This window comes from Haemorhous mexicanus, chromosome 1, assembly GCF_027477595.1.
Source record: "Haemorhous mexicanus isolate bHaeMex1 chromosome 1, bHaeMex1.pri, whole genome shotgun sequence".
Classification (NCBI taxonomy): Eukaryota; Metazoa; Chordata; class Aves; order Passeriformes; family Fringillidae; genus Haemorhous; species Haemorhous mexicanus.
In genome coordinates, this window is record NC_082341.1 from 126,612,759 (window position 1) to 126,632,122 (window position 19,364).

Below are 19,364 nucleotides of genomic sequence, written 5' to 3' on the forward strand. Positions count from 1 at the left end.
ACATTTAAAAAGAAACTCAACTCCAATGCAGCTCATTATTGGTCAAAAGCCTTCAAAATTTGAACTTTTCCTAGGGGAAAAAATCCCTAAAGCCTTTTTTTCCTAAAGCTTTAGTTTGTCTTTAAAAACAAGCATCATAGTTTAATTTCCAAATCCACTCAATATTTAATGAGTTCTTGCTATTTTTCTCTTACTCCTGCTCTTTTTGTCTTACTCAGGTGTTGAAATTAAGCTTGTACCACAACTTCTACCCTTAGCTTTTAGGTAGGAAAAGTGCTGCTTCTCCTTGTGCTTTTGTTTACTCTGCAGTAACTGTTACTCCTTTAAATTACATTGCAATATTTGAGACCTGGCATAATTAAACTAGGAACACAAAACATGGACTGAGAAGTTAACTTTCCTGCCCCACAACATTCCTTGTCCACTTCATCACATAAACCAACAGATTTAGGCAAGTTTCGGGTACACCCTTTCAATGGGCAAAGTAAAAAGAAGAAAGGGGTAAAAAACCAGTCACTACTGCAGTTTAGGCCTGTGAAATAAAATAGACAGTAATAAAACAGACAGAAGCTACCGATTTTCCAAACTTCCTACCATTGAGAAATGCCTTTTGGATACCATGTTCAACATCTGTTGAATACAATGGCACACAGAATCCTGATGGTGAATCCTCCTTTCTTCAAGTTCAAAACCAAAATGGAATTTCGTATCTTGCAAAGGAGTACTGATCATTCTAGATGCACAGACTACTTCATGTTGGAGACCATAAGGGACTTCTTCAGCAGCTTATACACACTCAAATGATGACAAACCATAATGCAGCATGACTCTACTCATTGTTTACAGTTAATAAAGAATCTGGAAGTTTTTATGACTAAATCAGCAGTTCAGCTTAAAATCTGAACCTCAAATACAGGGCTACCTTTCTAAGCAAAAGAAGTACCATGATGTGGAAACCCAGGGTAGTTAAGTTTTCAAAATATCCCCAGCAGGATATCCTCGAAGTATCTTCTTCAAGCCTGTTCAGGAGTATCATGCCTTTTTAGTACTTGGTGCTGAGAATTGTGGATGCTTGTAATTCAGAGCAGCACAAAGATATCTTAACACTTCAACTCTGTGAAACTTTTTAGAACTATGAAAAAACCCATCACCTTTTATTTTATACATGCAGCTTCACAACCTATTATCCAAATACTAATTACATTAGCATTTTGCTCACCATATAGTAGAGCCAGGAAAATGATGATTCTGCATATGAACACTTCCTCTAGGATGTCATAAATCAACAGAAACACAGGGTTAAAAATTTTCAACTTTGAAATTTATTTAGAACTCAGGGGTTAAGCGTGGTAAGTTTCCAATTGTCTGATAATAGCACACCCATTTAACTACCATGGAAATTGCACTAATTCCCCCTGCCCCCCTCCCCCTTAGAAATCTGGTTCATTTTAACAGCCGGTGGTTTTGCAAATAGTGCACTCTAGGACACTACTGCAATTCCTGAGTGTTCAAAGCTACTGTATAATACATTAAGCTGAAAGAAAACCAACAAAATTATTATTCAGAGCTAAACCAGCTATTTTACCTTACTGCTAAAGTACAGAATCTTAAAATGCAAATGTATTTTAACAAAATCAAGGAAATTGTTCTAGAATGCTTAAAAAGGGGAAGACAGAGAAAAAAAAAAAAAAAAGAAAAGCCCACTGTTTTAAAAAATGGCATCCTTTTTGCCTTAGTTTAAAACTAAATAATTTTTAGCCTCAAGTCATTAGCCTCAAGACTGTTAAAAATGGCTAGTGAACTTAAGACTCACTCAGACTGATATGTAGTTGTGACTAAAATATCCATGTTGTATTCCTTGACCTTTTAGGGTATTCCTAGCGGCTCTAACCAAAGCAGCATAACAGGGTATCTCTGGTTTATCATTCTAGTGCTCTTTAAAATGAGTTACTATCAGCACTGACCAGAGTGCTTACACATGGAATTTCAGACAATCACCCTACAATGCACTTCAGCTTTACCGTGCAAAGCCAATCTAGTCACAAACATCCCCAGAATGAACACATTAAATTGTGCCAAAGTATGTGACGTGAATAAATGTCAGCTAATCTACTAACACACTGACAAACGTCAGCATTGTTTAAGCCCAGAATAAAATTTCATTTGTCAGAACTGACCTCCTCCATGGGCAGACTGCATAGTCTATCTAAGTTACTAGTTTTCATCCAGGAAAATCACTTCCATGTTGTATTCATGTTGACAAACAGGTTTAGAGGAGAGTTTCAGCCCTCTAAATCAGCTGTGAGTTAAAACATCAAGAAAGAGGTTCCACCATCAGCTGATGGGATTTTTCCATGATAGACCACAATCACTTCTTGATCAAAACAAAGCTGAAGCAGTGGCAGCTGATGGAAATGCTAATTACATTGTTCCTGCATCATTTCTCATGATGCATTAGTTTTATTCTCATTTACAGATGATTTTAGCAGAAGGGTTCTTCAGGCTGCAGCTGAACAAAACGCAAGTTCTTGTCTTAAGTTGTTTTCTTTATGGAAACTTGTTTTGAACAAAGAACTGATACTACAGGCAACTGCCAGCAGGATCTAACAAGAGATAACATATTCCACTCTAGTATTATGTCAGTGGCTTGCCAATCCTTTTCCCCTAAAACATTTTTAAAAACACTGGAAATACCTATGAAATTTATAAAACAGCTCCTAAAACATCTGCTTAATGTCCTTTCCTTCAAATATAAAAGACCTCCACATTTCAGGGTCTTTTGCTATGGGTACAAGGGAGAAGTTGAGGAAGAGGTAAAAGGTAGGACTACTTCTATCTTTTCAGTTGCTATGTTACAAAATTTAAATGACTACTATTCTAGAGATTAAATACAGACTTTACATAAACAATCAGAACAATGGAAATAAACCATAACTGAAGTCATATAAAATCCTTATCAGGTCTAGTGACAGTATATTAAGAAAAACCATATATGTTATATAGAAGATAATATACACAGATTTGAACAGTTATTTTGCCCCTTAAAAGTCACTGTCAGTAGGATCACAATCTTACTGTACAGACAAGTGACTGGAATATTTGGGGTAAATTGAGGTTATAGAAGCAAAATGTTATCAAGTACACCTTTGCACATGTCTAATCTATCACTTAAATTAAAAGCCTTAAGCATTCTCCTACATACTCCACTTTCAACCTAAATGGAATATCACTGACAGTATACAAAGAGGGCACTTCTAATCTAGTTAGTGTAACTATGCTACAGGACAGCTATTTTACAAAGGAGATTAAGTTCAGATGTTTAGAAACTTTAAAAATAAGAGAAAGCTAGAAACCCTTAACAGCTACTCAAATGTAACTATAATTATCTTTCAGAGAGTATTAGACTAAACTCCAGTATTTGCTACAGCCATTGTATTAAAAGAAAGTTCTACCACACCTAAAGGATAAGGCATAGCCATCTACTAATTGGCATATTTGTTTATTTGTCTCAGTTTGTGAAAAGGTCCTTATTTGTGTAAGCAGCAAAACAAACTCCAACTGAATGATTGCTATATGCAAAAGAACTGAAGGCAATTGCTCTGCAGTGAACTTTACAGTTCTCAACAGCACACACGCAACATGCTATCTGAAAAAAGTTACTAACTGAACTACATGTATTAAATACTGAAAAAAGTTTTACATTTTTTTATTATAATTTATTTTATTTAACAATCTAAGAAGTTTGCAGCCATCAGAAGTTCCAGTGCAATTTCAGGTGCAATTGGGAATTCAGGAATCTCCGTAGAGCTGTTAGTATAGCGGACCTTGTAGGTGAAATACATGCATACTTTGGATAGGACATGGGATGGGATCTCTCTAAAATTGACCTCATTTGTTTCATTTTCTGCAAATTGCCCTGTAGAAAGAAAAAACAACACAAAAGAACACCAAACCAGAAGTCAAAATCTCAACTCACTGCAAAATTTAACAACTTACCATATTAATACAATGCATTCTAAATAGACCTGCCTAAGTCTCATCTTCACGGGTATTAGATTCTCCATTGTGAAGCAGGATGTGCCACATTCAGAGCCCTCAAGAATATTAAGACACTCAGCACTATGAAATGTTTATTTAGGCTGCAGCCTATCAACATTATTCTGAACAACTACACTGGAAATTTAGGTTTACTCCAATACAGCTGATAGGTATTTAGCTGTGTGCTAAGCTCTAAGAGGCATTAAACTAAATTTCTGGCTGTCTTATCAAATGGAAAAAAAAATGGTTTCTAGATGTTTCATATCTGCATACATATATGTGTATATCAGTAGTCCCTTCTATGACCCAGTAGCTTTGAATTCCTCAGTTTCAGGTAGATTTGACAAGAGAGTTGAAACCTCAAAGACACATTAACTTGATAAATATAAAAACAGATAGCAGGGACAGGGAAATTCTACTTGTACTGGAGGGAAGTTTTCATGCAGTATAAGTTTACCCCTATTAGATATGAAAGAATTAATTCTTTCTTTCTTTATATCTCAAAACACAAGTACATTTGAAATTCGCTTTCTATAGTGCCTATAACCATGAAACCTGGATGATACAAAAGTTAGGATCCTATGGTTAATCCCACAGGATTTATAATATTTTTGTCTCTCTTCCCCTCACATCTTTGGACTTTCAAATCATTAAACTGAATGGCAATAAAAAAATACTAACGTTAACTCCGGGTTTATGGGAGACTAGCAATGTTTAGTTCCCACTATTTCTGTGGGCATCTCCTTCTAGCTAAAAGGAAGAGCTATTTACTAATGTCAACACAGACTTATGTAGAAACATCTGCATGCACTGAAGCCAATATGGCTTGAATTTAGACCAGGAACAGTTGGAAGCAAAAGAAGAAATGTTAGCATATTGGCCAAGCTACAGCACTGAAACAAAAGACGTACACATCAGTGAAATTATGATCTACTGAACTAGACAGCAACAGTATTTTTCCTTGTGACCCATTTATCTTGTTAGTACTTATATAAAATACTCTGGACTGCTGAGTCCTATACAGAGTCAGTTTCTAGCCCCCTAAGCAGGCTACTTTGTCTTTTATTCCTTCACACTGAATGAATTCAGAGCAAGTCTTGTAACTATTCTTCTTCTTAGATGTCTGGGAGGCTGACATGGACACAAAACACTTACTATGTATTTTCAAATGCAACCATTAAAATGACATTTTAATTGCTCAGTTTGCCCAAGTATTGCTAAGTAATTAAAAAATATATTAAATCAATAGATCTCTCCAGTCTCACCAGAATCTAAAATAGAACATAAGAAAGACCATATTCAGCTCCATGTAGCCTACTGCCCAAACACTGAAGTGGCCAAAGGTAAACACACAGGATGAAAGTATAGAAGAGAGAAAGCACTCATGTTAACTTCTCCCTGTTCTTTCCCCCACCCTTTCGGTCTTCAAAAATTAGTTCAGACACTTCTTAAACCAGTTATAGTCTCATATATTCAGTAACACGTGAGGGTCTTTCCCTCCTCTAAGTTTATCTACCCTCACCTCAAGCTAACTTTCATCATTAAGCTCAGGAACTCCTTGCTATAGGATGCTGTCAACACGTGGTGGCCTTAACCCCAGTAGGAGCAAAGCACCACACAGCCGCCTGCTCATTTGCCTCGGCTGTGGGTGGACAAGGGAAGAGGAAAGGAACAGTAAAAGCAAGAAAACTTGTAGGCTGAGAGAAGAGAAAGGAAACAAAACAAGTGATGCAATGGCAATCACCACCTCCCATGGGCAGACTGATGACCAGACAGTTCTCAAACAAGATGGCTCACTTCCCTTTTTTTACACCTCTCCCTTTTTTACTTTGAAGCAAGGCATATGGAATGTAATATCTCCTTCAGTAGTTTGTTCAGGTCACGTTGGTTGTGTTCCCTCCAAGCCTCTTGCACACCCTCCTGTCTGCTTATTGAGTGGGGAAAGAGTGAGAAACAGAGGAGGCCTGAACAGTGTGCATTTTTCAGGAACAGCTAAAACAGGTGTTACTGGCTCTGTTTTAGTCACAAATATAAAGCACAGAACCATGTGACCTGCTATGAGGAAAATTAACTCCATATGGAATACCAGAAGTTCTGCCATGGGAAACTAGTGGCAATGTAGGACAGAGTAATATCCCTAACTGCCCAAATAGCAGAGTCCAATTTAAAGTCTGGTACCACAATACCCCAACAGAAATGGATTGTTCTGCTGGAAACAGGAACTAGGCAGGATGTGGAAAAGTTAACATTTTTTCTAACTTTCACTTACTGCATGATAAAAATTCAAACTGTCCAAAAGTGAAAACAAAGAAGGTAAAGGTACTAAGTCTTCTGTACCTACCTGGTCCACTCAACATAGCTTTTATTGTTCCTGATGTTAATGCATGCTCTCTTTTTACAATGAACTCATGGCCATCAGAGGATATTAACTTCACATACATAGCATCTGGGCCCTCACACCCACCGTATGTCTTCTCTTCTCCATCTGTAATGGAAAAAAAGTCAACGGTTTCATAACACAATATACTAATTCACATTACTAAAAATGCAAGTTGCAGTTTTTTCTATGACTTTGTTTGCACACTGAAGAGCCCAATACAACCAGAAATTAGAAAGAAGCATTTTGCATATTTGAAGATTATTCTTCTGAAGTAACCAGCAATCTGTTTTAAAGTAATTTTGCAAAACTTGAAAGTTTTTTATTAACATCCCTCCATCATCAAATTCTGACATTGTTTTTAAAATCTACATAGGAATGAAATTTTCCTTTAGACATTCTCAAGTCAATTGAACATGCTACTGCTTTCTTCCATTAAATCTACAGTCATGTTTATCATGCTAATACTTGCTAAAAATTAACTAAACGCATATCTGATACTGCAAAATACAGATGGCAAGGAAAAAATGCCTTCTGAAGAACTGGTAAGAACAAAAGCAGTCAATATTCCTGCACTGAAGAAATGACATGAAGTAAGACTCATACTCCCTGACTGCCCAACCAGACCTAGAACCTTACAGCATCAGTGCATACCTGTGTTGTGGCGTTTGGCAGAAAGCATGGAAGGTGCCAAAGCACTAAACCAAGGGAGATTTGAAAATTCTCCCCACAGCAGTTGGACTGTGCTTCCTCTGTTTCCCTTCTCCCTTCTGTTTTGCTGAATACCTGCTCTCTACTTCGTTTCTTCAGAAGGCTTTATCCCCCTTCCCTTTTTTTTTTTGTGCCTTCTTTTATTGTATCCTGACAGTGCTACTTTTAAAAGTTGAATTATTGTCACCTGTGTAGCAAATAAAACATTCCCCCAGTCAAGTTGCTTTGTGAACTTGCAGTTAAAATTGTATTATGTAGCTACTACCCATTTTAATAAAGTTCTACCAGTGATAAACATGCTATAATACAGTCAGAGAAAGTATAGACAAAACCAGAATCCATCCAATCCTGTTTTACTAATCAGTCATTTGTTGAGGCAGAAACAACAGTTTCAGAAATGTAGTCATATCACACACAATGTAACTTATCTGGAATCAGTCTGTATTATGATCTTTGAGCCAGAATTCAACAGGCTGACTTTAGTTAACAAACAAAGAATTATTTCAAAAAGTACACAGTGAAATTTTCTTGGCCATTATGTAAAAGTTCAGTGCTATAAAAGCCTAGAGGCATTCCTATTTCAGCCTGTACATTTTCAGGACTATGCACGTTAAGCAAATGAAACTTTTTGGTAGAATAGATACACCCTGAACAAGTCTTCCAATAAATGAACAGTCACTTGAGAAAATTCTCCTACAAAACATCTATAGAAGTTTGAGGCTACAAGAAGTGACAAGATCAACATTTAAGCCTTAGAATCCACCTCCTCTACTGGCATGAGAGAGAAAATGCTTCAAATCATACAAAACCAAGAAACACTCTTAAGATTGTAAACTTACCCATTCTCTTCTTATAAAAAAAAATTGTTTCTTTTCAACTGCAGATTTTGCAATAGGAGCGTCTGAAAAAACACAAGTGGCAATATTTTGAGTCAGCAGCATAATTTTGAAATTCCCCTTTCCTTATTAGTCTTTATGTTACCATAAACACTCTTCCAAAGAGAAAATGATGACAGACAACATGCAGTGTTGATGAGCAGTATGCTTTGAAAACAGGAAACCTATGAAGTTCACCCATGGGAAAGGCAAACCCTCCACCTTAGCACCTCCAGTACTATGTGGAGGCCAACCTGCTGGAAAGCAGCTTTGCATAAATAGACCTGAGGGAGTTGGTGGACAAATTGAACATGAGCCAGCAGTGTGCCCTTGCAGCAAAGATGGCCAAGAGCACCCTGGACTTTATTTAAGAGCATTGCCAGAAGGCTGAGGCATATGTGATCTTGTTCCTCCACTTGGCACTGCTGGGACACATCTGGAGTGCTGGGTTCAGTATGACAGATGGAAATGAGTCCTGCAAAGGGTCACAAAGATGACTGAGGGATTGAAGCACTTGTCATACAAGGACAGGCTGAGAGAACTGGGGGTGTTTAGGCCAGAGTAGAGAAGACTCAGGGATCAGTCTAATCAGTGTGCACTAAATACCTGGCCTTCAACCTGCCCTTCACAGAAGATTGACAGTTCTCAATATCACCTAGATAATCTACTTCAGACATATAATGTAGGTATAGTTAACCAGGAGCTTCCATAACGGGTATACTGATATCCAGCTTGCTGCATGCATTTTTCTCTATGGAAAGGAAATTTAAGAGTTAGAGAAATGGAAGTACTTATTTGCAAAACAAATCTGGTATGTTCAGATACAACTTCTATTTCTTTACCCCAAGATGCATCTCTTCTGTCTAAAAGAAAACTTTGGAAGAGAAATTCTACCCACCCACCTGCTGTCCTAAAATTCCTTTCATAACAGAAGCCACTCTGCAAACATTAACCCAGTACAAATCAATGACACTGCTGTGTGTCCACAGATTCAGGAAAATAGTACAAGTGATTCTAGATGGTCTCCCAGCTGATATTCAGGGTTGAGGGCAGTAAAGAGATCAGAATAGAGACCACACCCCACATTTTCTCCCTCCTATGTTTCTGGTAAACATTTATCAAAAAAATGTAAGCAAGCTGAGGAAGCTGCATGATTTGGAAGAAGTACTACAGACACCTCTTTGCTATTGTTGATCACTTCACTTCTGCCCAGCACTTTGACCCTGGTTTATTCCATCTGTCTTTTACACAGCTACAAATAGGAAGTAATGCAAATGTCTCCTCAGGCTTTCATAAGAAGGCACTTTGTTATATTCACCTAATGAAACTACGCACACATAACCAATACTTTTTAGTTGTCTGAAGAGAAATGAGCAAAAATAATCCTCCACTTACATTGCTGCTTCCTTTGAAAGTTATGCTGACTTTACAGAACTATCTCTAAAAAATACACTGATATAAGCAACATTTTAACCTGTACTCATGCAGGTGAAAAGTTCCTGAATATAAGGCACACTTTAGAATGTTCTTTGAGAGTTAATTTGTGTATGCTATAATAGAAATTCCCTAACATGGTGTGTTAAATGCCTTCATCACTTTCCGTAATTTTAGGAACTCATATAAGGAAATTACATTTGGGTGCTGGGACAGTTAGGGCCCAAAACTGATCTTGCACCCTATTTCAACAGTTTTTGCAAATGGCAATCAGTCATCTTACTGGAGAGTATCTGTTGCTCAGGAACTGAAGAAATACCTCACATTACTACTTCTACTTTGCAAAAGACGATCACTTGTACTACCTCTTTTTCTAGCCACAAAACCATTTGCTGCATTCCAAAAGAGTAGTGAAACCACCTATGATTTATAAATATTAATACTTGAAAAAAAAAACCAAAACAAAAAAAATAACACAGAAGTGATACTACTCCTTGGAAGTGTTGGTGATGATAAAATATGCCTTGGTTAACAATACAAATAATGCCACTAAACATAGGAGTAAAGGCTATTTAATGGGAATGCAGATATATTAGCACCTTGCAAGGTAAAAGCATAAGTTGAAGAAGGTAATACATTGAAAGATTGAAAATAGAGAACTGAAAAAGTCTACAAAAAAAAAGCAGATGTCACAAAAATACACAAAGAGCATTTTAATAAATCACATGTGCTATCATATGATTAGAGAGGAAAAATACAGTAATTAACAAAGAAAAAATGATCAGGCTCAGTGGTCTGAATTCAATTGTACTAAACAGTAGATAAAAATGCAGTAAGCCTTCGTACTTTTAGGGCACGCTGAACTAATCTAGTTTTTAGAAAATTAATCGTTTTCTTTGGGAAAAAGGAAACTAACAAGATGCAATCTGGGCTTCATATATCATGTGGGGTTAAATAAATGTGATGAGAGGTAATCTTAAAATGAGAAAGAACCTTTCTACAAGACTACAAGAGTATGGTGTTGCAAACATAGAAAAGAACTATTAGTTCCTCCAAAGAAATATGTTGATTTTTTTTTTTTAAACAATGCTGCCAGAAAAGAATAGGCAGATTTGGATGAGACAGAAGTGGAAAGCATTGCAACAAAAAATGTGACAAAAGGTAACACGGACAAGTGACCAGTCCTAAAAAACAGTGTACTAGAAGCCACATGAAATTAAGTCATATGAAATCAAGAAGGGACCAGTACAGTCTCCTTTCATGTAGTCAGGGCATGTTATTGGGGACTATAGTCTTTCTGTGGTAAACTGTAAACTGACAAAGGTCTGTGGGAACAAAAGAAAAATAAAAGGGTGACAGCAGACAAAGAGGCAAATGCACATTGAGGATTCCTTTTCAATAAAGATAGGGAATATGAGCAATGTTGCACATGAGCAACAGTTTGTCTGGAATACCACACGCAATTCTGACTTCCTCTCTTCAAGAAAAAGAAGTTTGAATTAGAAGAACTACGAGGGAACCTACTGATATGATTAAAAAGCCTGTTTATAAAAGAAAAATTAATCTTCCTTATTCAGCTTAGCAAAACTGGGATGAAGATAAATATAAAAACTCATTAAACAGATAAACATTGGCAGGAAAATGATGACAACATAATATTTCAGTTTAAGTTCAACTAATGAAAATAAGCAAAAATATGAGTACAATTTACAGTGTTATTCCAGAATCCAAGTTTGGTTCTGGATATGGAAAACTCCAAACATTTGACTGCCAAAAGTAAAAGATGCAGAAAAGGCAGCCTGCTTTTAAGAAAAAGACATAATGTTTCCAATATATGATGCATCTGACACATTAGCAAGGGACACACCGAGTTTCACTCAATTTCCATTCTGATGCAATGATGTGTCATAAAAAAAAAAAAAAAAACATGAATACCATTAGCAGTATAGATTTATTCCTGACAAAATAGCCAAAAGCAGAGAGTCCAGAAAAATCAGAGAGCCAATGCAACAAATGACGAGAAAAGAAAAACAAGAAACTCAGGAACTCTGAAAAACCTAAAAAAACCAGCAATGGTTCCTCTTCTGGATCAAGAAGTCCTCAGTCTGTCATGACATTGTATGAAGATAAGAACACTTTCAAAGTTAGAAAAAAGTGCACACAGAAAATAAAACAAAAGAAAATAGAAATACCTCCCACAAATTCTCACTTGTGCATACAGGGAGTACAAAAGGAACATGGAGGGAAATTTTCTGTACCTTTTTTTAAATTGACAATGGCATGGCCTTAAGTTTTAAATAACAGGTCAAGCAGAGCCAAGCAACCTTGTATGTTGACTTCCAAGAAATTGTCTTCTCTCAGTGTATTTCCAGTGTACTGTTTATTACAAAACATATCACTATATTTTCTTTCTGTATAATGAAAGCAGCATGAACATCAATAGGAATAAAGAGACAGATTGCTGAACATGCCTGGTAAATACCTATATTTTAATTACTTATACATTTTATAGTTGCCCTGTTTGACTTCACCAAGACTACACCAATGCAGCAGTCAGGATAAGAACAATACAAGTTTTGTTGACATGTACTTTTTATATATTTTTGACTACTATTTCAGACTCCTGCAAAGAACCACTAATTTATGTTGAATTACATTCACAATTCCATTTGCCCTTCAAGAAGCTTATGTGGCATTATCACAACGTAGCTCAGCTCCCTGACTTAAATCTCAAAAAAGCACATATATTAGATATTACTGTTCTCCTGCTTTGCCCCCTTAAAAAAAATAAAAAGGCAAAAACCTGCATTTATTAAAAGAAAGTTACATAAAAGTGATATGCCACTTTTTAATCAGAAGGAGCATACAATACAACTAAACCCAGTGTATTTGGCATAGAAACTTTCCAACTAGTCTAAAAAGGACTTCCTGCTCCAGAAAACATAGAACTGTCTGGATATTAGAGAACTGAAAATTGCCACAAGCTGCCAGAATATTTACACCTACAAGGCAAAATAGTGTGAAATATCACAAATCTCTAAACCACTGCAATTAAGCCACACAAGGCAAGTGTTCTTGTTTCCCTACTTCAACATCTTCTTACACCTCTAAGAAGAAATAGGAAGTTTAGTCTGTTTAGTCTAATCTTCCTGCTTCTCTTGGCCATCAAATGCAAGAACAAAACTGAAACTGGGATGTTCACAACCATCCCAGCTCACTCCTAAAGATGCATGCTGATCTCCCAAGTTTGCCAGAATTTCCAGAATATCATTTCTTTGTATGCCTTGTATGCCAATGAGTGGAGTAGACTTGAAGGACATAGGCTAATGCAGCTGAACACACTGGACCACTGCACAGCTTCAAGAACCTCACTTCTCTGTTCCCATTCACACAAGAACACTGAATCTATGTAAACATTTCAAGCATTCAGATTCTTTGATCCCACAGGAAAATCCTTTAAAAACTCAGCTTCTGGTTTAAGGAAATTGAAGTAGCTTCCAATTCATTAGCTGCATGACATACATATGACTTTTGTATGCTTCAGCTGCTGACATTTCTATCCTACACTATTCATTTCTAGAAAACATGGCAAATTGGCCTTCACCAATTCCTATGTTTGTTTAAAAGCCAAATGTGACAATTTTTGTGTCTTTTATATATCAGTAAGAGTTTATCAATTACCAAAGACTGCTGCGTGTTACAACTGCAGCCTCCCACTGTTCAATCCTAAATTCTACCCTATCCTGTATAATAACTTGTTTAAAAACACCACTCTTCAGTTTAGCATTCACTGCTCAGCACACATTGAAAAATAATTAAGGTAATATTAAGGGATTGAAGCACTTTTAGAAAAAACATGAGGAAAAACTGGGAGAGCATGATTTCCAAATCAGCCGATTCCCTACTCCAATACTCTCAGGCTCTAAAATTCAAATTTCCTGGGACACACTGGAATGTGAGAGGAAGGCATACTGCACCTGAATGCCAGTTGAGATAAACAGGAGATTGGGTAAGACTGCATGTACAGAGTACAAAAAAATCTAAAGATTTCTTTTCCTGTCTAAAGAAACTTTCCTTTTCAGTAATTCTCCAGAAAGCTTCAAGCAAAAAAACCTCAAAAACATGGGAAGGGGAGTGTCACTATTTTCTTCCAAAGAAACTTCCAAGCTGTACTGTACAGCGCTTGCCATTGGGGGAAAAGAGGCAAAATTTTACAGGGCATAGATTTCTGCCCTCATGTTACAGGCATTCACCAAAAACTGCTGTTATGCAAACCACCCCACAATAAAGCTAACTAAATCCTAAGCCTTTCTAGGTGCTAAGAGACTTGTCAAAATTCATTGAAGTTTCTTAAAATAATCTGACAAACCCCATACTTTCATGACATAACTTGAGGATTTCTTGTAACATACATGAGAATTGTAAAAACACAGTAAAACACCTGAGGCTGAGTATCCTTGAGTGCGATACTCATTTGTCTCTCCACGACAATATTAAAAACAATTAACAATACTAAAGTTCTTCACATTAAGGCTATGTGAAACTATCTAAATCTGTTCATCCCCCACTCTGGTACAGAAAAAAAAAAAAAAAAAAAAAAAAAGAAAATCTCAAATGGCATTTCTCTGACACAACAAGGAAAAAACAAATGCTGCAGTGTTAAGTTTCTAAAAATTATCTCAAAGCTCACAGTGAAAACGTTACCAAAAATTTTACTGACGTAAACATTTTACTGATATAACTTAAGCTCATTAAAAGGCTGATCTCAAGGCATAAGGTGTGTGCCACCTGAGCAAAGATGTGGCCAATGTACTACAGGAAAACTAATAAACACTTATTCCCGTTCAAAGTAACTCTTCAGTTAATTGATCATGATCTCTCCCCCAACAATTATTTTGGCCCTTTTTATAGCAAAAGGAGAAAATTGGGAGCATGTAGGGGATTACTCAGAAATAAGCGCACAAAGTGGTTCTTACCCTAAAGATCTCTGACGTACCTGTTTATCTATGTTTTTCTGGTTTGCTTCCAAAAACCATCGAAGCCAAGTAAACAAACGGCCTGCGACTATCTAGGTCTCCTCAGAATGCAAAGCTTAACTTACCAAACGCACTTAGAAATATTTAATAAAAGTTATTAAATATTGGTGGAAGACCAAACTGACTATCAAAGTGAACTGCCAGCAGCACCATCACCTTTTCACATACCATGTGAAGCCTTCAATAACTTACCAATGCTCAGGTTACCTTGTATTAACGCAGAACCTCGCTCTGAGGAACACACAGCAGCCAAAAGCTCCTTTCTTTCTCTACAAGTAGGGGTAGCACCCTTTCCTTTGCTTATATTCGCCGACCATTACAGCCGAATCGCTTTAACCAGCACTTCTCACCTTCGCAAAACAACCCCTGGGGGCGCATCCTAAATTCTTTCGACCTGAACTTTTTCCCTTCTCTCTACAGCCTGGCGTTGGAAAAGGGCGAACGTCACTTACGGCAGGAGTTTGGGGGCGATGCTCAAACCCAGCACTGCTCCAGAGAGCCCCTTTTCCGGCGGCGCCGGGATTCCAAAGAGAGCGTTTTGGGCAAGGAACGCGCCTTTCGCCACCACCTCAGTGGGAGAACCCCGATCTGGCACCGCGCCCTGCCAACCCCGACGGCCTCCGGCGCCGCTCCGGCCCCTCCGCCCGGCCCCCGTTCTGCCCCCCCCCCACCCCGGGCGCGGGGCGAGGCCCGCTACCCGCCGCGGAGCCGCCTGCCGGGGCTACCCGCTCCCCGCCCGACGGGGTGCCCCGCCCCCGGGGTGTCCCTCGCGGCCCCGGCAGGGTCTCGCTCCCGCGGCCGTCCCTCACCCGTGGGCGCCGCTCCCTCCGCCCCGCTCGCAGGGCCGCGGTGTCGGCCCAGCTGCCTCCGAGCGCTTCCGCCCGGGTCACGGGCCGCTTCCGGCCCCCCCGCGCCCAGCCCGTACGGCGCCCGTGCTCCCGGCATGCTGTGCGCGCGGGGCGGTGCATGCTGGGGCGCGTAGTTCCCGGGGGCATCTGCAGGCCCGCCATGTCAGGGTTAGGTGGTGTTGGCCGACAGCAGCTGAACATGAGCGAACGCGTGCCCGGCTGGCCAGGAAGGCCAGTGGTATTTTGGCTTGTATGCAGAATGGTGTGGCCAGCAGGAACAGGGCAGTGATGTGCTCAGCGCTGATGAGGCCGCACCTCGAGTCCTGTGTTCAGTTCTGGGCCTCTCAATTAAGGCATAACATCGAGGTGCTGGACGCTGTTTAGAGGACGGTAACGAAGCTGGGTAAAGGTTCTGGAGCACGAGCCTTATGAGGAGCACCTGAGGGATCTGGCATAATTTAGCCTGGAGAAGAGAAGGCTCAGTGAAAACCTTATGGCTCTATACAACTATCTGAAAGGAGATTCATAGGTGGGGTCAGCCTCTCTCCCCGGCAGCTGGTGAGAGGACACGAAGCAATGGCCTCAAGCTGCGTCAGGAGAAGTTCAGGTTGGGCATCAGGAGGAAAGGATGTTAGACATTGGAATGGACTGCCCAGAGAGGTGGTGGAGTCACCATCTCTGGGGGGTGTTTTAAGGGATGATTTGATGGGGCAGTTAATGCCATGGTCTAATTGACGTGGTGATGTTGGCCACAGGTTGGACTCGATGTCCTCAGAGGTGTCTTCCAGCCCAGCTGATTCCGGCATTCTGCAGCCGAGCGGCGTGCGGGAGATGCTGACGGGGGCGCCGCGGAGCCGGCCGGAGCCTCCTACTGCCGGAACCAAAGCGCGGCGTGGCGGCGGCGCGCCGGGGGCTGTCGGTGTGGCACCGCCCGCCGTGTCCCCGGTGCGGCCGCGGCCCCGCCATGCTCCCGCTGCTGCTGCTCCGGGCCGCCTCCGCCCGGGCCGCCTCCGCCGCCTGCCGCCGCGCCTCCGCCTCCGCATGGCTGCGGGGCGCCGCGCAGCCCGCCTGCCGCCACCGGGCCGCTGTGGCCGCTGCCGCTGCGAGGCCCCAACAGGTTCTGTGTGGGGGCTCTGGAGACTGTGTGGGGACTGTGGGAACGGGGGGAGCGTTCCCGCCCCCCGGGGAAAGGGCGGCGGCCCTGGGATTGGCGGTTTTGCCTTTAGGGGATTTTGAGGAGGAAAGCGAGGTGCTCCTCGAGGCGTACCTCCTGTGATACGCTCAGGTGAGACCCCACCTGGAGTGCTTTGTCCAGCTCTGGGGCCACCACCGACCTACTGGAGCGAGTCCAGAGGAGGCCACCAAAATGACTGGAGGCATGTAGCACCTGTCCTTCGGTGAATGATTGGGGCAATTGAGTTTGTTCTGCCTGGAGGAGAGACGGCTTCGAGATGACCTAATTGTGGCCTTCCAGTACCTGAAGGGAGCCTACAAGAAAGTCCTGTAGGGAAAAGGGCCTTTTTACAAGTGCATGAAGTGCCAGGACAATGGGAAATGGATTAAAACTGAGAGTAAGTTTAGCTAATCTAAAGGAGGATATTTAGCTAATATAAGATATTAGGAAAAAAATCCTTTTCTTTGAGGCACTGGAGTAGGTTGCCTAGAGAAGCTGTGGATGCTGCAACCCTTAAGGTGCTTAAGGCCAGCCTGGATGGAGCTTGGGGCAACCTGGTGGAAGGTGTCCCTACCCACAACAGGGCTGTTGGAACTGGATGATCTTTAAGGCCCAGTTCAACCCAGGCCATTCTGTTATTTTATGATCAGACAGAGATGTGATGCACACAGATGCCATGAATGTCTCTCTGCAAAGCTGTGTGTAAAACGATTGCTGCCTCAATTGTCAGTAATGGAGTTGCAAATATTTCATGCTAATTTATGATATTTACATGGTAAGTTATTAAAACAGTCAGGTAGCATATCAATTGGAGTTTTTGGCAATGTAACCTAACTTTAATCCTTAGTTTGAAATGCTGGGAATAGGTTCAGGGCAAGGAGAAACTTTGTCTGAGTGTATACATGTACCTATATGTGTGTATGTGTGTGTTTGCATGGATAGGTAGATATAAGGTGTAATACTGATCTTCCTTAGCCCTGTACTGGTTTCATCTTTCAGGTTGCATCTTTTCAAGGAGTGGCTGTTCGCAGCCTCAGCACATCCTCCCCTCATGATCACCCAGAACATGGAAGATTAGTTTATAAAGGAAATTTGGCAAAGACAGTGTTGGGTATGTTGGGTTGTAGTTTTAACAGTATTTAGTAACTTTAAAATGAAACATTAGAAGTGAATGTTCTCCTTTCCAAGTCTGCCAAAATCTGGATCATACGTACAAAAAATAGTGATAGTGATGCTTTGTTTCTGCTTCTCTTCTTGGGTGTGCAGGGAGCTCTGTTCATCTCTGTAACCCCTTAGCCTTCTTTGGCTTCTCTTGAGGCTCTTGGGGTGGCTTATCCAACCCAGTAAGCAACAAAGATAAGCTGTAACTGCTGTTTACATTCTGCTTGCTTGGAAGTGTTCCTGAAATGCTTCCCAGGCAGGCAGGTATTATGATAAAGAGCTCCATCTCTAATGAGTCTTTGTAACATTCTCTGGCCAAAGAAAGATTTGCAAAGACCTAGTGAAAGGCAAAGCCATTGGATGTTTTCTGATACACATCTTTGAAATGTGTCCTAACATACTTATTTGTCACAGCAGCTTGGGCTCCTGGTTTTCAGGGTGATTTAAGGACTATGGGTAGTCCACAGCACTGGCTACTGTCTTTCAAGCCACATGAAAATGGGTGGAGAGTGCTTGTTACTATTTAGTAACCCAGGGTTTGTGCTTTGCAGCCCAGCTGGCTTTGTGATACACACTGAGTGTCAGCATTAGTTGTTGATGAGAGGAGTTCCCTGTCTGCCATCTCTTCAATGAGCACCATTACACGTGTCCATGAATGGAGTTAAGTCTCATTAGAAATCAGTTCTTCTGCCTGTGAAGGCAGAAAAAAACTTCATATGTGAGCATAACAGCTAATAGCTGGCTGCATCACAGAAATAATGCCAGCTTTGGTAAAGCCAGCATGAAGGTGCAAACAAATCAGAACGATGGCAATGAGGCAGATTGAACTTTCAATGGTTTCTCCATAAGCTTAAAAAAATAGGGAAAGGACTTTTCAGTAACTTCATCAGTTCAAGTAATGGCATTGTTATGTGGCAGAAAAATATGTAGAGTGTAGAGCAAATTTTGCTCATAAGTGTTAACCTTTATTTTCTTTGATTTCTTTTATGTAGGTGTGAAGTTTTTCTCCTACTCCACCAGCATATTCAACCTGTTCATGATGCCCTACATCATGCTCAAAAGTGGTATTGGAGTGGAAAGTTTGCTTGTCCAAGCTGCCTTTTATGGGTTGATCGGAATTTTTACATTTGTAACTCCAGTTACTTTGCATCTCCTTACAAAAGGTTACGTGATCCGGCTCTATTATAAAGATGAAGTGGACACCTACACAGCCATTACCTACAATGCCATCTTGGCAGAAAAAGCAACTGTTTTCCATCAGAAAGATGTAAAGATTCCAGACATCTCCAAGATGTTTACAACATTTTACGCTAAAACGAAGTCAATGCTTGTTAATCCTACGCTTTTCCCAAATCCTCAGGATTATAACCATCTCATGGGCTATGATAAATCCTCATTTTTTAAATTTGAGGATTTAGAGGCGGTAAAGGAAGCTGATGAAAGGAAATAATTTGAAGATAATGTCAGTATCATTGTCCATAGTGCAGTACTATATATGTGAAAGAATATAAAAATCTATTACACTTGCTTAAGTATCAGGTAGCTGGAGTTTTCCATATGCATTTTGGAATGTATAAAAAGAGACACTTTTTAAAAAATATTGCAAACAATGTGAGGATTTCTTTAGAGTTAATGACATAAAATACAGTAAAAAAAGGAGATGCTTAGCCCTGTCTTTTGCTTGTTTATTCTTGGTTTGATTATTGGTTT

The 19,364-nt window shown here is 40.1% G+C and overlaps 2 protein-coding genes across 4 annotated transcripts; one reads left to right on the top strand and one right to left on the bottom strand.

Annotated features, from left to right (window-relative positions):
• Positions 1 to 1,299: 1,299 nt before the first annotated feature.
• On the bottom strand, positions 1,300 to 15,386 carry ELOC (elongin C). Of its 2 annotated transcripts, none has more exons than XM_059862442.1 (4): positions 15,281 to 15,386; positions 7,966 to 8,027; positions 6,380 to 6,523; positions 1,300 to 3,916 (listed from the first exon to the last, which is right to left on the bottom strand). In XM_059862442.1, the coding sequence occupies exons 2-4, from the start codon at positions 7,967 to 7,969 to the stop codon at positions 3,726 to 3,728; spliced, it is 339 nt and encodes a 112-aa protein (XP_059718425.1). In that variant the 5' UTR covers positions 7,970 to 8,027; positions 15,281 to 15,386; the 3' UTR covers positions 1,300 to 3,725. The 2 variants fall into 2 exon arrangements, with proteins under 2 accessions (XP_059718425.1, XP_059718434.1); XM_059862451.1 differs by lacking the exon at positions 15,281 to 15,386 and adding an exon at positions 14,924 to 15,061.
• Positions 15,387 to 16,251: 865 nt separating this feature from the next.
• TMEM70 (transmembrane protein 70) lies at positions 16,252 to 19,321 on the top strand. 2 transcript variants are annotated; one of them, XM_059862398.1, is made up of 3 exons: positions 16,252 to 16,436; positions 17,493 to 17,604; positions 18,647 to 19,321. In XM_059862398.1, the coding sequence occupies exons 1-3, from the start codon at positions 16,284 to 16,286 to the stop codon at positions 19,102 to 19,104; spliced, it is 723 nt and encodes a 240-aa protein (XP_059718381.1). In that variant the 5' UTR covers positions 16,252 to 16,283; the 3' UTR covers positions 19,105 to 19,321. The 2 variants fall into 2 exon arrangements, with proteins under 2 accessions (XP_059718381.1, XP_059718390.1); XM_059862407.1 differs by lacking the exon at positions 16,252 to 16,436 and adding an exon at positions 16,505 to 16,890.
• The last annotated feature ends 43 nt before the right edge of the window (positions 19,322 to 19,364 follow it).